Source organism: Anoplophora glabripennis, unplaced genomic scaffold (assembly GCF_000390285.2).
Source record: "Anoplophora glabripennis isolate ALB-LARVAE unplaced genomic scaffold, Agla_2.0 scaffold1, whole genome shotgun sequence".
Taxonomy (NCBI): Eukaryota; Metazoa; Arthropoda; class Insecta; order Coleoptera; family Cerambycidae; genus Anoplophora; species Anoplophora glabripennis.
Genome location: NW_019417028.1, coordinates 535,590 through 553,435, shown reverse-complemented (window position 1 = coordinate 553,435; position 17,846 = coordinate 535,590). Strand labels below are relative to the sequence as shown.

The 17,846-nt window shown below is 33.4% G+C and overlaps 1 protein-coding gene across 1 annotated transcript; it reads left to right on the top strand.

The window, feature by feature from the left end:
- Positions 1–554: 554 nt before the first annotated feature.
- Positions 555–17,028, top strand: LOC108903151. The gene is made up of 15 exons (XM_018709108.1): positions 555–840; positions 1,812–2,037; positions 2,521–2,720; positions 3,220–3,688; positions 5,210–5,476; positions 5,706–5,977; positions 6,047–6,241; positions 7,727–7,954; positions 8,020–8,779; positions 10,400–10,722; positions 11,088–11,248; positions 11,327–11,435; positions 13,676–13,852; positions 15,669–15,889; positions 16,687–17,028. Exons 1-15 carry the CDS (start codon positions 699–701, stop codon positions 17,026–17,028), a joined length of 4,092 nt encoding a protein of 1,363 aa, XP_018564624.1. The 5' UTR covers positions 555–698.
- The last annotated feature ends 818 nt before the right edge of the window (positions 17,029–17,846 follow it).

Genomic DNA, 17,846 nt, shown 5'->3' with positions numbered 1-17,846 from the left:
CCTTAGCAAAGCGCATCCCAGGCTGCATAGCCGCACTACCCTACCCAACCATACCACACATAAACATGACACTACCCCCGGGGTTTACACAGACGAGCCGGCGAAGCAAGAAGAGCGCCAGAAGAAAGGGCCCTAGCCGGCGGGGCCCAGCCAGGACAAAAGGAGGTCCCACAAAGCGCCTACACCGGCCGCATTTGCGGTCGGGGTAGACGACGGATGGGGCCCACCTACGAAGGCTGTCCAGGCCTACACGAGATGAGGCAGGATAAAGAGGGATAATCCCCCTCGATCCCAAATCATTGAGGCCAATTTCTAGCCATAGAATAATGGCGACCCATACTGAATGAAATGAATTACAGAACATTACTCATCAATGCCCTACCGACGCGTTCCTGTATTAAAACACCGACATGTCAAAAATTGGAAAGTGAGTAGCCTCTGATACTGCCATTGAATTTTGTGTGTTGTATCCATAGAAAATATAGTACTATATTTTCTATGGTTGTATCTTATGATTCTTATGTTTTATAACATAAAAGGTGGGAGAAAAGGAAATACATTTAATTACCTAAATAAATGGTCCTCTTTTTTTTTAAGAAGGCATACATTGAAAATTAAACTAAAATTTATCTAACAATAAAGTGTGTGTTTCATTGCTTATGTAGTGCTAAATATTTCTGAAAACATAACCTCCTAAAATGGTATTCGAGATGCGAATGAAAAGCGTCAAGAAAAAGCCAATTAATGTGAGATGTAAAAGTGCTGATAGTGGCGTTTCTGTGGCCCTAAGTAAAACATGTGACAGACGCACCACAAAATCATCAAACAGTGAAATAAATGGTATGGATGTTGACCTTATTTTTTGTATTTAAACAACTAATGATAGATGGACCTTTACGATTTTTGTCTATTGAACTATGTCAAGTTTGTCTTCTATGTAGTCCTCGACTGTTTTTACTAATGTATGAATTCATTTAACCTGAAATATACCTGTAAAAACTTCAGATTCAGCAAGAATATAGGTATTAAATTTCATGAATTGAGGAATTCTTCATAATTTTAATTAAGAACATAACATAGGTATATGTTTATTTTTCAAGCATATTTATTTTACATAGCAATTTTTATTTATTTAGTTTTCCTGAGCCATTCTACAGTTGAACAGCAATCACCCTATTTTGGTAAAAAATTTTACGGGTGCATTGATGCATATATTTCTAACTGACATTAATAAGGCTTGTTACCAGTAATTGGTAACAAACAATTATTGCTATAAAACACAATTGCAATCCAAAGATGTGAATATATTTTAATAAGAATTAACAAGATTTGTTAGCATATTTTTGTTATAACTGTTTTACATTGTGAATTCATGAAGAAGTTGTCAAATAAACTCATATGATCCTTAATGTATTAAAGAAAATGTATTTATTTTCTATCTCTTTTTTTTGTTTGCTATGTCTTGCTTATAAAGTTAATAGTAGCTACTTTCATAAATAAATTAGTTAATTAATTCATGTATAAATTATCAATGGAAAACAGCTATTACGTTTTTAATTTCCACAAGCCTCAGTAAACCTACCAATAAGAAATTATGCATATTCAAAGAGAAAATATGTTTAAGTATAATATATCTGCAATATCTTTGGCCTGTCTATTTTAAAAATATTCTTAAATTTTTTCCAATTTTATTTAACTGTGCTCATATTCCTTTATTCGTCCTCATGATCGTTCTAAGACGTTGGTCAAGTCTGACTTACATATTTGGTTGACAATATGATTAAGAAATTGTAATATCCGTATTGTGTTAGATATTGAAGAAGAACATCTAGATTTTGAGCCAGATTTTGGAGATGGATTTGATAATAACTCCCAGAGTCAGTCTATGTTTGAATCACAACATATTTATAGCGGTCAGTCCACAGTTAAGGATTTTAATCTAGATAACGAAGAATATATTAATAGCACCTTCTCTGCCTCCGAATCTGCAGCTGTCGACAATTATAGCCTCTCAAATGTATCAATTGCCCATAGAAGGTAAGTTATTTGCCTTCAAAACTGAAACAAGTTATTACATTTAAATATTTTACGAAACATTATTTGGTTCATACAACGCAATGTAATCTTAGCGGTTTCAGGTTGAGGTATCTGTCAAAATTTTGATTAACATTGTTTTTAAAATAGTTTCAACCTCAACATATATAGTATGAACCGCTTTAGCTGGAAACGTCCCTGTAAAATAAATTGACCGATTTAATTTTTTTTTAAGATAGATTTAAAGAACTATTACAAAATATCATTGATTATATAAGCTATAAGATAAAGTAAAAGTAAGGGGTGACGTTCGCCCACAAATTTTTTTCGTTTCAATTATTGAATTTGAAATTGAAAACATTTTGATTGGTCGGAAGCAAAATGCAACGACTGGAGTTTTACAGACCGTGCTTAAGCAACACAATATAGATTTCTTTCTTATTGTAGCAAAATACATTTTTATTATTTTATGTTCGCTTTTTAAAGAGATATGCTGCCAGTACCTCATTCTGATGCAAAAGATGGAAGACAATATCAATATTTGCCATTATGTTTCACGCCAAGTATCAGTGGGAGAACAACTCTAGACAGTTCAAGTGAAGATAGTATAAATTCTGAGATAGATACGAATTGTGATGTCGATGTACAGGACGATAATACCAGGGACCAATATACTATTCAATCAGGTAAGTGCGTGGCTTACAATTGGGATGCTATGGCAGCATTTTGGTGGTACTCCCCGTATATTGTATACTAATATGAGCCATTTGAAACGAAATTAAGTACTGTTTAAAGAACAAATCATCACTATTTTTATGAAATGTATTGTGTATGAGTTGCCATTATAAAAAAAAAAAACAGGAAAACGGGAAAAAGTTTCTTTTTAAGTGGATGCTAAATGCCTTTTATTCATGCATTGTGCTCACAAAAACTCGTTTCACCCTGTATATAGGTTTACAATTAATCCCATAATTTTAACAGTGAAAGAAAATCAATTAAATTACGATACAATATTAGTATTACTGTTTTTCTTCAGTAACTCTTATTATTAAGTACATTTTATTGACATTACAAACTCAATTAATAATTATTTTTATGATCCCTTTCTATCCAAAGAAACTATATTCCTAAAAACGTAGTATTTAGGTGGAACATGTATATTTTTCAACCAAAAATATGTATTAGGAAACAGAAATGAGGAAACTTCAAGTGTGTGCAGCATAACCCAAGAAGAAGAGGACAGACTGCTAGATAGTAGCGGGGATGAATCTCAAGACAGCAGCAATTTCGAAATCCAAACGGGCTCTGTAGAAACTTGCCAGATCGGCAACGCACGTATAACTCTGCCGAAATTTATCAGCAGTTCTCCCAAACAATATCAAACTAACGATCTGAAAAGGAACAATTCCACTGCAAAATTAAAAATGTTTGAGTGTAGGAAGAAGAAAAAAAAGTGGGATTTACAGTTTAAACCGGAACATCCGATCTCTCGGGTATTTCTGAACGACATAGGTTACGTAGATGTTAAAAGTGAAGACAGTGATGAGGAGTCTCAGGTCAGAAATAATTTACCGCAACCACAATTTGGCTCATTGATAGTTATTTGTAATAAGGATAAAATTACTTGCGAGGAACCTCGAGCAAATTGTCAAAGGTGCAGTAGAGATTGTTTTTGCATATTTTAATTCATGTTTAAACTATGTACTCGTTTGGTTTATTTTTTTTTTTATTTCTATTATTTCAGCAAAATGTTTTTGAGAATATCTCATCTTTTTTTTTGTGGTAAAATAAGACAAACTTCAGTAATTTTTATGTTAATATTGAAGTGATTAAACTTTTTACACATTTAAATAAACTGTTTATTAAAACATCAATCAGTAATTAATTACGTGTTTGATATATTGAAACGCAGCTGTAGACAAGTCCTATTGGTCACGAATTGGTCAATTTAGGTTGAAATTTTTTCTGATCTTTAATACTTTAAGGACTTTTTCTTATTAGCAATCAATTTTAAATAAAAAAAAAAGTGTGTTCAAAACTGTTAAGTTGACTGTTCTCAAAAACAGTAAGACTGACATTCTACAGTATTAATGAGTTAAAAAAAAATTATTTGAGATAAATATAGGGTGCTCCACCTAAGAAGGTAACTCTGCAACTATAAAATTTATAAAAAAAAATGGTTTTAATAAAAGTTGCCTGGAATCATGTGTGCCATGTAAAGAAAATATTTTTAGCTTTTCAAGGTGTTCCATTTCGGTGGGCGCTACATAACATGGAACACCCTGTATATTATTGCATTTTTGAACTCTTTGTTTAATATAAGATAGAGTTTATTAAATATACATGGTGTTTAAAATTTACCGTTTTCAAAATAATCAGTTGTTTTTGAAAAATATCACAATTTCAGCTCTCTAAATGAAGCTAGATAGCGTCTTAACCGTAAGAGTTAGAAATCTCCAGTTTTCACAATTCTTTTTGGCATAAATTACTCTATCTTGTCATCTATGAGCAAAACGTGTACGTTATTCAGACTCGGAAATACTGAGATCTACATTTAATAATCTTACGGATTGAAAAACTTTTCTTTTCAAATGGAATTACCTATATTAATTGTCATGGGTGAGTAATTTATACCAAAACGAACTGTGAAAACTGCAGGTTTCTAACTCTTGTGGTTTAGACGCTATCTAGTCTCATTTGGAGAGCTGAAATCGTGATTTTTTTCAAAAACAACTGAATATCTCGTAAACGCTAAGTTTTAAACACCATGTACATTTAATAAACTATACCTAATATTAACCAAGGAATTCAAAAATGTGATAATATTCTGGGTGTTCCATTTAAAATAAAGTTATGTAGCGCCCACGCGAAATGGAACACCCTGTAAAGCTAAAAATATTTTCTTTACATGGCCCAGATGATTCAAGGCAACTTTTATTAAAACCATTTTTTTATAAATTTTACAGTTGCAGAGTTATAGAAGAATCCCTCTTAGGTGGAACATCCTGTATATCAAATTTATAGTAATTCCATGAAAGTGTAACCTTAACCTGGTAAATTTGTATACGTTCACACCCTGTACGCAGAAAACATTGAAAATGTCTATTATACAGTATATTTATAACAAATTCCTTTAGATTTGACTGAATCATACTTACAATTATTTCGTTTATAGAGAATTCATTTCTCTTCCTAAAAATGAGGAAAATAACTTCAAATTACCATTGCCGCCTCCAAAAAGACCACCTACAAGACCTAAAAGAACTGTTTCTAACACCGAGGGTTCTAGTACAAATCTACAAATTAAATTTTCAAATAAAGGTGACGACTTTATCCGAAAACCGTCAACTTTTGTAGTCCCTCAGGATTTCAGCTCGGCAGGAAGTTTTCAAGATGAACATGTTACTGGCCCGGACAAGGATGACACTATATCGATATTGGCGTAAGTATCTACTAAACTTGTAATCTTTATACTGAAATTTTCTACGATATACGTTGCATTCGCAGTAAGAATGGATGAGGGAAATTTTACAGAAAAAAGTTTTTAATCATTTTCAAAAATCGACCGTTTGACATCTAAACACCTTTTTTTTAAATTTTTTCGGGAAATAGGGGAACCCCAAGTCACTGAATTGACCCATCCTGTACATAGACATATATATTATTTTTAGTTCTTCTATCGGGGTCGATAATGTTGACGACATAGCAAATTTAGACCAGTTAGAAGACATGAATTATGGGTGTTCGGATCAGCCGAATTATTTTGAAACGAACGAGAATCCTAGTTACATTGAAGATCGCGTAAAACAATGGGTTCAAAATGTCCCCAATCCTCAAACCTCCCCGAAGAACATTCAAAGTATGTTAAATAGTAACCAAACATCGCCCAGATCACCGTTAAATTCTAATGAAGGTGGACTTATGCCTCCAGTTTCAGCGAAAGGTACAGAATTGACAAATGCAATACAAAATTATCGTTTTTATCGTTTATATTTATTAAGTGTTTTTGTAGGTAACCCTCGAGTAAACTTTCGAACTATCCCGAATGTGTTCAGTGGCTTGTGTTTCCATTATTATTTTTCCGCAAATTGTTTGAAACTAAATTGTACCTTAGCGCATATCGTAAACGTAGAAAGATTTATTCATAAAATTCAGAGAGTCGACCCTAACGAAATATTCAAACATTTCCAATTTTCAATGTGTTCAGGTAAGTTAAAAATATTTATTTTATATATCCGTACTTATACAGGGTTTTCAAAAAGTTTGGAACACCGCCTCTATCTCAGAAAATACTGCTCAAACAAAAAAATGATTAGGACAAAAGTTGGAGGGTTTTGAGTGAGCAATCCGACGGTGACCTTGACCATGACCTTGAAGGTCATTTAGAGGTCAACCTGACAATTTTAAATGCAACCATATATTTTTGACCCCGGAAATGGAAAAAATGGAAATTTTTACGGATATGACCTTGACTATGACTTTCAAGGTCGTTTACAGATCAAGTCAATTTTTAATAAATGACCCGATGTTCTTGACTGCGCTAATTGAGTGAGCGGAAAATTGAAAATTGACCTATACCAAGTCTTTGACCATGACATAAAGGTAACTATAACGTCAAACGTAAGCAAAGAACTTAAGTTTAATAATGCTCCTACGAAAGATGGTGATATTGTTATGACCTCGGCCTTGTTCCGAATGTAAAAATAGCGATAACTTTCGACATAATTTTAAGGTCGGAAAGGTTTTTAAAACGGGAATTCTTACATTTGCCTCCAGTAATCGAAAGGGTGACCCCGAAAACCCGGAGTACATTTTACCTTCGGAGACAGGCTGTTGGAAATACTGTGACCTTAAAAGTACCATGACCTCAAGGTCATCGTCAAGATCACATCCGAACGTAAAATTTTTGGCTCTTTCATTTCCGGGATCAAAAGTATACGGTACCATTTAAAATTTTCTTCCTAACCTCTAAATGACCTTGAAGGCATGGTCAAGGTCATGTCCGAACGTAAAAATTTACATTTTTTCCATTTCCAGGGTCAAAAATATATGGTTCCATTTAAAATTTTCAACTTGACCTCTAAATGACCTTGAAGGTCTTGGTCAAGGTCACATTCGGACATAAAATTTTCCGCTCTTACAATTTCCTGGGTCAAAAGTATATGGTTCCTTTTAAAATTTTCAACTTGACCTCTAAATGACCTTCAAGGTCATGATCAAGGTCAACGTTGGATTGCTCACTCAAAACCCTGCAACTTTTGTGTAATAATTTTTTTGTTTGAGCAGTATTTTCTGAGATAGAGGGGGGGGTTCCAAACTTTTTGAAAACCCTGTATGTATATTCATGACGGAATTGTGCTAAAAAAAATATATGTATTGATTTGATTTTTATCACTTAAAAAAAGTATGTGTATGAAAATAGAAGTGTAAAATGAGCAGGCTTTACAAAAATTGCTGTTTAAAGTAAATTAGAGTCACTAAAAAAATAGTAAAACTTCATCACTCTGTATTGTAAAAATTAAGCTTTTGTAAACCTACTTTGTATGAACGATTTTTATTATTTTGGTTCAAAGAATAACTTTTGCAATTTTACTTACATGTGCAAATTTTCGCTTGTTTATATTCAGTAGTATTGATTGTAGTAAAAGAACGTTTGTAGGAATTTCTGAAACTAAGAAATATTTATTTTTAGAAAAATTATTCAGGGAAATATATCCTTCATTTGTTGCTGCATTTGGAAAGCTCAAAATGCAGAATGAACTGATTGCATGCATAAAATATTTTTTACAAATGAAGGACATCGACTGCACGGAAGCCACAGATTCTGTTGTCAAAGCCTTAGGAGAATCCGGCCTCTCCTTCCAGGATGCTATCGAGATGATTTCTTTTAATATCGGATTCTTAGAGCATCCTATACTAGGTATTTATTTAAATTTTATGCTGTGTACTCCTGACCTTTGTTGCACGCACTTATTTGTTTTGTAGCTGACATTTTGCTGGATCTAATAACCAGAACAAATGATATATCCGAGAATTGGGCAGTTATCAAACGAATATTGAAGGCAAGGGGCAAAATCAAGCCCTCGATTGTCTCTAGAATATTCTTGAGGATGGTAAACGTTTATCCAGTGAATAAGGAACTGTGTCGCGAAATTTACAACACGATCGTGAAGAACAATATGACCGACCTGTCGAAGATCAGCGAAGACGTCCTGATACCCGTCCGAACCTTAGTTGATTTCCAAGACGGAACAGCTAAGTCGATCACGAAACCTTCCATTCCCGACGCCCAACTAAAGGCCCTGTCGAACCCGAATCCTCAAGAATTGCTAGCCGCTCATATAGACAACAAACTGATAAAAGAAAGAGAGCTCTACGAGAGGGAAGTCGAAGGGACGACTGTGAGAGCGAGAATTGACCTCGAACCCAACCATCCTGTAAGAAATCCCAATTACGAGTCTCGACGAACTTCCTCTTCTGATAATCACAGCCAGAGTTCGGGTTCAGAGGAACGGTATTTCCAGCCAAATCCAAGGCTAAGCCCTTTCGCGCCGAGAGATTACGCTTTGCCGATTGCCACGATAAAAAGCCGGTATCTAAGGAACGAGTTCTCTCGGACCGCGCCTAGTACTTCAAATAACCCTTTTGAACAGGATAACGTCGATCTTAACACTGCCCTTCGTTTTGAACCACCCTCGGAAGTTAGTGAATACATTCCGGAAAATGTTAGGGTAACTAACAGGAGGTAAGTTTTTCAATTAGCAGATTCATCCATTTTTCTGACATACAAGAAGTCTAATAGAATTTATAAAAAATAATAAATACTTCATTGAAAATTAATGCTGTTCAGTGTCTACTGGCAGAGAGTGACCTACTAATCTGTAGATACTATGTAAGCATGACTAGTGTTGTACTAGGTGAGATAAGCTTTTTAACTAGTGCTGCGCCCTAACAAGGTATAGGCAGAGTAGGCACACGCCTATGGGCGCAACCTGCTAGGGGCGCATGGAAAGGAGTTGAACACAAAAAATATTTTTGCAAAAACATCATGGGAATTTTTGTAAAACCTAAAATCCTTATAGTTTCCGAGAAAATAAATTGAAGTTGTAGTATTTTTAAGCTTTACATCGCTGGACTACTGTAGTCTCTAGCGTCATTCGAGTTGTACGCTGTGCATAATGCGCTCTCACTCCACGTGGCTCCAAGCGATTCCGAATACTGAAATCTGATGTAGTATTTACGTTTTTGCGATTTTACATTAGTTCTTCAAGTACCAAAAATGATTTACGTGTATAGCAACTCGGGAGTTGATGTATATCGTTTTAATTTATAGTGAAGCAAGACAACATTTGTGTTAGTTTGTAGCTGGGTAAGACGGGCCCAAATGTGTTTACACGTCGGACGAAATTTTGAACAGTTGTTATAACTTCAGGTATGTCCAATTATTTTATTAGCTAAAACCACAAATTAATTTTATTAATTAATAGCAATAGTGGCAAAAGCAGTTGAATTTTCTAATGTAAAATAGGTGTTATAAAATTTTATTTATTTCCTTTTGTCCGTTTTTTGCCGCAGTGGCAGTCGCCGCCTGCATGCTTTTTGCGTAAGATCAGGTTTTACAGTGGACCGGCTTCCAGTGCCTTGTAGAAGTGTATTTTTAAATCATTTTCAAAATGCCCTTTTTATTTTTCTTTTTAAATTAAATAAGAAATAATTAAATATAAAATGTCCCCTGTATATTCAAAATTTTTGGATAAGTTCTAAGTCGCCCTGTATATAAACTTATTATTTTTTAATTCCAGATTATTAGTAGATTTACTTTTAATTTTTTTTCACAAATAAATTACTAAAGTACTTAATATTTTTTTGTTTCTTCAGTTGTCTGTGTTGTTTTTTATTTCCATTTGATAATTTAAGTCAAACTATTTATCATGTTTTATTTTTATATATTTGTTACGTTTTTAAAAATCAAATGTTTGTTTTTGAGTTTTTTCGTATTTTTTGTTACACAATTAATTTAACAATTAAATAGAGGTGCAAAATTAAAAGCTTGCCTATAGTAAAATTTCTTCAAGTTACGGCACTGCCTACAGATTAGTAGGTCACTCTCTGCTAGTAAAGTCAAAGCACGGTTACGAATGAAACATCTTTGAAAATTTTATTAGCGGGTATAATATTTTAGATAATTGCAACTTTCAGTATATTTTCACTTAAAAGCACGTTAGTGCCCAAATGAATTTGAAGAATTATTTGAAATAAATGATAGATAAACTATTTTTACAAAATTTTTGTTCCAAAGCCAGAATGCGGGCAGAATATCAAACAGAAGTCTTGTACTTCTTCATATATTTTACGTCGCTTTCAGGGGTGAACCTCAAGAAGCCGAAATCAGCTTGAAACCGTCCAGGCCAATTTTTGGAAGCCCGTGTTACAGAAGCGACTTTAATTTTAACAAGTCGGTTCATAACCTGTTACCGGACAGTTTCGAACATGTCAACATCAACGAGAGAGACGTCGCCAAACTCAATTCTGTGATCAAGTCTAAAAATGGTACCGAATTTTACGAACTACTTCAGTATTATAAGAGCCCGCCGACTCTGCAGAATTTCATTACGATGACAATAGCTAACCTCAAATTATCTACCAGTAGTATACACGACACACTTATTAGTTTTATGCAGTCGTTTGGTAAGTACCAACTATATCACGCCATATTTTGTTTCGGTCTTTCAATATATTTTGCTCGTTGTCATGTATACTGAATCGACGTAGAACATATGTCAAAAATATCCCATATCTTCATGTATCCTCACATACTTCCATACCACAGCACTTGCATTTTTGTGTACTACATCGTATATAATTATTACGTTACTATGCTTGAGCAGTAAATGTTGCCACTGTTACACCTTTGCATCACACCTAGTTGCTAGCCGAGCCATTCTAACTAACTATAAAACTTTATGGAATTAATGAACGCGGACTGTCCTCAAAATAAATAACCTGCTAAGTCACCTTTTTTATAAAATTCTATCTTTTATTTCATTTTTAAGAGTCTATAGATCCTGATTACACAAAGGACAAAGAAATTAAGGGTATAATGGAGGTGATAGTGATGAACTGCCTGTTCGAAATAGAAAAAAAGGGACTGTGGAATCACGGGAGGTACCTGCTGGAATCGTTCTGCGACTGGGATAGTTTGGTTTCATCTAAAGTAAGTTGTTCGAGCGACGTCAAGTCTCCTCGGCAGCTCCGTTTCCTCTTCCTAATAATCGAAAAAAAGTTGTTTCAGATCTTTTCAAAGAGAAGGGTCACCCACATGGGGCGATACATCTTCTTGGCGAAGATATTCTCCAAGGCGAGGAACTACAATTTCACCTACGAGATATTGCAGTGTCCCAGTAAGTGCGTTTTCCTAGTAAATATAACACTTTACGACAAAAATAGACCAAAGATTAGACTTGAAAATTAGTAATGAGTGAACATCCGACACACTAGATGGCGCTGCGTCAATTGGTAAAATCGGTGTAAAGCTTATCGGATCAACAGATTATTAACGTCTGAGTCATCTGAGGCAGAAATAGGTTTATGCTAAAAAACAGAATAATTTTGAGTATTTAAGTGATGGCTTGAACTACAGATGGCGCCACTTTAGATCTTTGCACAACGCACGCTAAAATTCTGTAAAACTGACAGATTTTCTAAAGGAAAATAAATCGTTATCTGACTTTGTATATCAAAATCCTTGACCCTCAAAATACATATTTCAATATCTTTCGAAAAAGTTCTGGCCTTTTCAAAAATCCAAAATGGCGCATAAAATATGGCGCCTGAAAGTCACATTTTTATGGCACATTCGACAAAGACGATAGTGAAAATGTTCTAACTTGTGAAATATACCCAAAAAGCATGTAAAACTCATTCTACAACTTTTTATTGAGAATGCTGAAGGAATTCTAAATTCAAAAATGGTGAATCCAAAATGACGGACATTATACCATCACCAAACCCATTGTATCGCGACAAATGATTTTAGATCAGTTTAAAGTATCAATATGGGGGCTTTCGGAGCCGCTGAATCTTATTTTAACCTCGAAATTTCAAAATTCAAAATGGTGGATCCAAAATGGCGGACATTATACCACCACCAAACCTATTTTTCCGCAACAAATAATTTTAGATCAGTTTAAAGTATCGATATGGGGATTTTTGGGGTCACCGAATCTTATTCTAACCTCGAAATTTCAAAATTCAAAATGGCGGATCCAAAATGGCGGACATTATACTCGCCAACTATCCTAAAAAGGACTGTTGGAGAAAAAGTCACTAATAAAGAAAGCAGCTGATGGACTTGCTCACCAACTGTGTAAATGGGTATTAAGCTTACACAGATCGCTTTTCCCCTGTTCATTAAATTTTGAATTGCCTGTCTGGTTCAAAATATCGAAAATGGGTTAGGTGGGAGATAATGTCCACCATATTGGATCCGTCATTTTAAATTTTAGATTCTCGATGTTAAAATAAGATTCAAAGACCTCAAAAACTCCCATATCGCTACGTTAAACTGATCTTAAATCATTTGTTGCAGTAAAATGAGTTAGGGGGGGGGGGGTAATGTCTGCCATTTTGTATCGGCCATTTTGAATTTAGAAATTTCGAGATTAATAAGATTCAGCGGCCCCGAAAACCCCCATATCTATACTTTAATCTGATCTTAAATCATTTGTTGCAGTAAAATGAGTTAAGTGCTGGTAATGTCCGCCATATCGGAACCGCCATTTTGAATTTAGAAATTTCGAGGTTAAAATAAGATTCAGTGGCCCCGAAAACCCCCATACCGATACTTTAAACTGATCTAAAATCATTTGTTGAGGTACAACGGGCTTGGTGGTGGTATAATGTCCGCCATTTTGAATCCGTTATTTTTGAATTTGGAATTCCTTCAGCATTCTCAATAAAAAGTTGCAGAATTAGTTTTACATGCTCTTTGGAGGTATATTTTGCACATTAGAACATTTTCACTATCGTTTTTGTTGAATGTGTCATGAAAATGTGGCTTTGCGGCGCCATATTGGATTTTTGAAAAGGCCAGAACTTTTTCGAAAGTTCTTGACCAGACGAACATTTTGACACCTCAAACGTCCCATGTGCTACTGAAGAAGGAAAATATGTTAAACCTAATCCCAAATGCATTTCTGCATGTTTTAAAATTGATTCCAATTATCCCATTTCTTGTTAATGTTATCTAACATCATTTTACTAATGAAACACACTTTTTTAAATTTATATTGAATTTATGTCCAATTTTGATAAACAAATATTGAATTTGAACTGTTAAAAGTGTCACATATCACCATCTTCAGTCCATAACGCTTCAAATCGACATTTTCCACATAATGTAAGGTTCGTCCTTTGTGTGTGGGTGAGATATAACCTGCACCTACTGACAAATGACTACCTACTAATCTGTAGGTCCTATAAAAGCGTGACTAGTGTTGCATGTACTTTTCAACATTAAATGGTAAAAGATTATAAGAATTGGATCCTAACATGTCTTAATTAGAAATTTTTAATGTTTGAAAGTGTACTATTTAAGTTAACAGGTAAGGGTCATACATTTATGGGTTTAACATTTCTTTAGATCTTAAACTACTTGAACCGCCCGAAAATTGGCCTTACTTTAAGAACGTTCTGGTGGACCTTGAAAGTAGAAATGCTGTGTTGAAAGACTTCTTTAAATATGGATACCGTTACTATAATATTGGCGTATTGGATATATACAGAAGAATATTTAAGCGCGGTGGAATTTTTGGATTCGGTAAGAATAAATGTGTATTTTTATTTTAGTCAACCTAAATAAAACTATTGGCTTTTACCAAAAAGAATAATATAGGGATCTAAAAATAAAGAAAAAATATTTCAGCTTTTTTTTAAAAATTTTTATACGCCTGTGCCAGAAAGGAGGCAGTCAAGTTCAATAAATAAAATAGACCAGGGCGGATTTGTTTTGAGGTTGATGTGAGAGGGGGCAAGCAATTTTTTCTGGATTACCTTCAGTACAACTAACATAATAAAAGTGTAGATCCCTAGATCTGGGCGAGGTCCGAAACAATTTAAAAATTGCAAAAATGGTTAAATTTTAAAAAATACCTTTTATCTGAGTTTTTTGCTTATATCTTGGAACCTATGCATTTTGGAAGAATATTGAAAAGGAAAAAAGTTTTAAAATTGAATTTTGCACAATACACTGCAAGTTAAAAATGTTTAAATTTATTACCAATGTTGCAAAATAGCAATAATTGATGGAAAAAAGGCAAAATAATCAAGTTTTTTTGGATAATTTTTTTAAAATATTTTGCTCCGAGGGCATTCTAATTTTGGTAACAAAAAAAAACTTTACGAGTATAATTAAACAACACACCAAATTTCATTAAAATCAGTTCGATAGTTTTCGTAAAATAATTTTGAAAAAAAATTTTTTTAATATTCAAAATGTTGTGCAGCCTCAAATTATAATTTTTTAAAAAAACTAAATTGCAAATTGATAAATGTAATCCAATTGTTAAAAATAAAAAAAAAGTGCTAACTTTAAAAATTTACTGTGGCCGTCCTAATCAACCGATTTCAATTTTTCAAAAACCATTTGAAAGGTTGATCGGTCTTTTCTATGTGAAGAAATTTTCAAGTATCTAGATGCTTTATTTGAGGCTGGACAACATTTTCAAAATTGGAAAAATTTTTTTAAAAATTATTTTGCGAAAACTATAGAACTGATTTTAATGTCCTCGGATAAATTAAAATATAAAAAAAAATATCCAAGAAACTTAATTATTTTGCCTTTTTTTTTGATCAATTATTATTGCTATTTTGCAACATCGGTAATAAATTTAAAAATTTTTAACTTACAGAATATTGTGCAAAATTCAATTCTAAAACTTTTTTCCTCTTTAATATTCTTCCAAAATGCATAGGTTCCAACATATAAGTAAAAAACTCAGATAAAAGGTATTTTTTAAATTTTTATTACCATTTTTGCAATTTTGAAAGTGTTTCGGACCTCGCCCAGATCTAGGCCTGGTCTAAAATGATTTTGTGTATTCCCTGTATGGAAATTGTAATGTGTAGTTCATTTCGCATAGTATTCCAATATCTTCATCCCTGCAAGGCTTATTGTCATTAGCATGTAGTTCAATCTTTGCTTATCATGTACCTGTTAGGACCAAATGGTTTGACTCCTTAAAGTACCGACAGTTTCCAGCAGAAGAATGTCAGTGCATGTCAAAAGCGTACAAGTTGGAAAAACGTTATTATTTTATTTTTATTAGAATAGGAGTATAACCCTAGGCAAAATCGATTAGAATGAAAGTAGAAATATAAATAATATTTGTTTTACATTTTGGGGGTAGGCAGCAAGAGTAGTAGTAGTTTTTGCCATTGTTACAGAGTGAGATTTACAAATCTGCAATCATCCTTAAAAAGTAACTTTTGAGATAAGAATACTTCGTTCTTTGGAAGCAATTCCGTGGTCCTTTTTGTGACCGTGACGAAACTTCATCGCCATCCCGTCCATCTTAATTTTGCTCATTTCGGTAATTTTTTAAATTTTGATCAGGGACTTTGCCTTTATTTTTTAGACGCAGAAGCATATTTCAATCCGATGCTCATAGCGATAATCGACGAACAGCGTACTGATTTACTGAAATGTTTCCATCCCGATATCGACGTTTATTATAAAGTGATGGATAAGAATGTATTGAGATCTTTCACCGTAATAATAGCGGAACAGCTTTCTCCAGAAAATCAGTTTAGGTTGTACGAATTTTGTTGTGAACTTCAAATCTACACGAAGTTTGTGGTAAGCATATACTAATATCTTTGTCGAAAAGACAGAAGTACCTATTAGCAAAGGACGATAATACGAGAGTTGTCTTTTATATTTCGGGATTGGTCGGCTTTTTGTAGATGTACTTACTCGATTCGTTTTGACGTATAGGCGCTATTTGTTTGCTTATAGTGACTTGAAAAATTCACATCGGCTAAAAAATGAAATTAAGTCGTGAACATTGAGATTATTTTTTTATAACTTTTGACATGGATTATCCCAATAACAGTGCATCAATGAACTTAATTCGACTTTTGATGATGAAGCACCATCAAAAACCACTGTGTATCTATGATATACGGAATTTAATAATAAACTAATGCAAAAAATTGAAGGATCAAAAGAATTTCCGAATTTTTTCCGTGATTTTTGACTGTATTTAGGTAAAAAATTGTCCTATCGGGAATTAAAAAAAAAACATTTTGAAGCTCTAAGATTCTAGTTTTTAGATCTTTCGGTCGAAATTTTTTACGAGCTACGGTTATCATGCAATTCTAAGAAATAGCGTGACAAAAAAACTTTGCAAATTTTCTTTTTTTTTTTCTCCACGAACTTGGAAAATTGGAAAAGTGCTTTGAAGATTGATAAATAAATACAATAAAGCCATTTACGATGATTAATTTCTTTTCTGTTCTCTATCCCTGAAATATAAAGGGCAACCGTAGAATTATAATAAAAAATACAATATATTTCTTTAAACGGTTACATTATTTACAATATTTTTTATTGAGACGAATAATCTATTGACACGGAAATGTGATTAATTCCAGGGCGGCGAAACCAACATAACAGTAAGAAATAACATGTTTAACATAGAACTTGAACTCATATTGAACTACTACTTCCACAAGATATCGGAAACTAGACGGTTACCGGCCGGTAACTTAACAATCCACATAAAGCTTATGGACAACAAACCTCTTTACCCAAAAGTGTTACAAAAGTGCATACGTAGCATAAAAGAGATAAACAACCACGTGAAGAAGATCCTCACGGACTGTTTTTCCATTCACACAATCGAGACATCCTGTGAACAGCTCACGACGATAGAAATTCTATACGAACAGTTACAGAAATGGCTCCAGTGCAATCAAAGGTTTCGTTTTAAGTAGATATGACGTTTTATTAACATTTAGTATGGAAATCAGATAGTTTATTTTTATAATTAGCTTAAGAAACTTTCGTTAGTTAAAATAAGTTCTTGAAATTAAAAATGTACTTATATCCGAATACTAGCCCTCATGTAAATACTTCACATGTTGACAACCTGAAAAACTGAAATTCTAACCCATTGAGAAGGCTGTGATTAAATTGTTTTATTGCCCGTCATCTATTTTCAAAAACAAATTAAAAATGTAAATAAAAAGTTAAAAGCTAAATTTCAAATCACCCTGTATAAACCACAATTTCGATGGCCGGAACGGATAGTTGACCGTCTTTACAGGAAAATATAAATTGCAGATGGGGAACAGCAACAATTTTATTGCGTGGTGGAATAAGTATTTGATTTAAAATTCCATATTGGTAAGTTTGCCACCTTAATGGCTGTGACGTCATTGAAATTATTTTTCCCAATATCACGTATATCTGCGACATATTTTTTCCAGGCATATTTCATTAAAAAAGTTTTTTGGTATCTCTTCCCGTTCAAACGATATTAAATGATATGTGTGGAGAATAAACACTGGTTTGATCAAGTCTGTTACTGCGTTGCTATGGGAAACAACATTCTTAAAATGTTTATACTCATCGGCGACATATTTCAATTGTTTTTGTGAAAATAGTTACATTTATTTACAAAAAAAATGAGCAGTCCATGAAAAAGTAGAAAGAAGAAAGACAAACGATTTATGCCAATAAAGAACATAAACATTTAAAACGCCTTCTTTTCCAGGGATAACTCTAATAAAATCAATAACAGACTTGATTG

What these genes read in the sequence shown, in the direction of transcription:
- LOC108903151 (XM_018709108.1), top strand. Translation starts at nt 699, where the DNA reads ATGGTATTCGAGATGCGAATGAAAAGCGTCAAGAAAAAGCCAATTAAT. An exon ending in GACACTATATCGATATTGGC is followed by an intron (nt 5,477 to 5,705) that starts GTAAGTATCTAC and finishes TATTATTTTTAG; the next exon opens with TTCTTCTATCGGGGTCGATA. An exon ending in GCCTCCAGTTTCAGCGAAAG is followed by an intron (nt 5,978 to 6,046) that starts GTACAGAATTGA and finishes GTGTTTTTGTAG; the next exon opens with GTAACCCTCGAGTAAACTTT.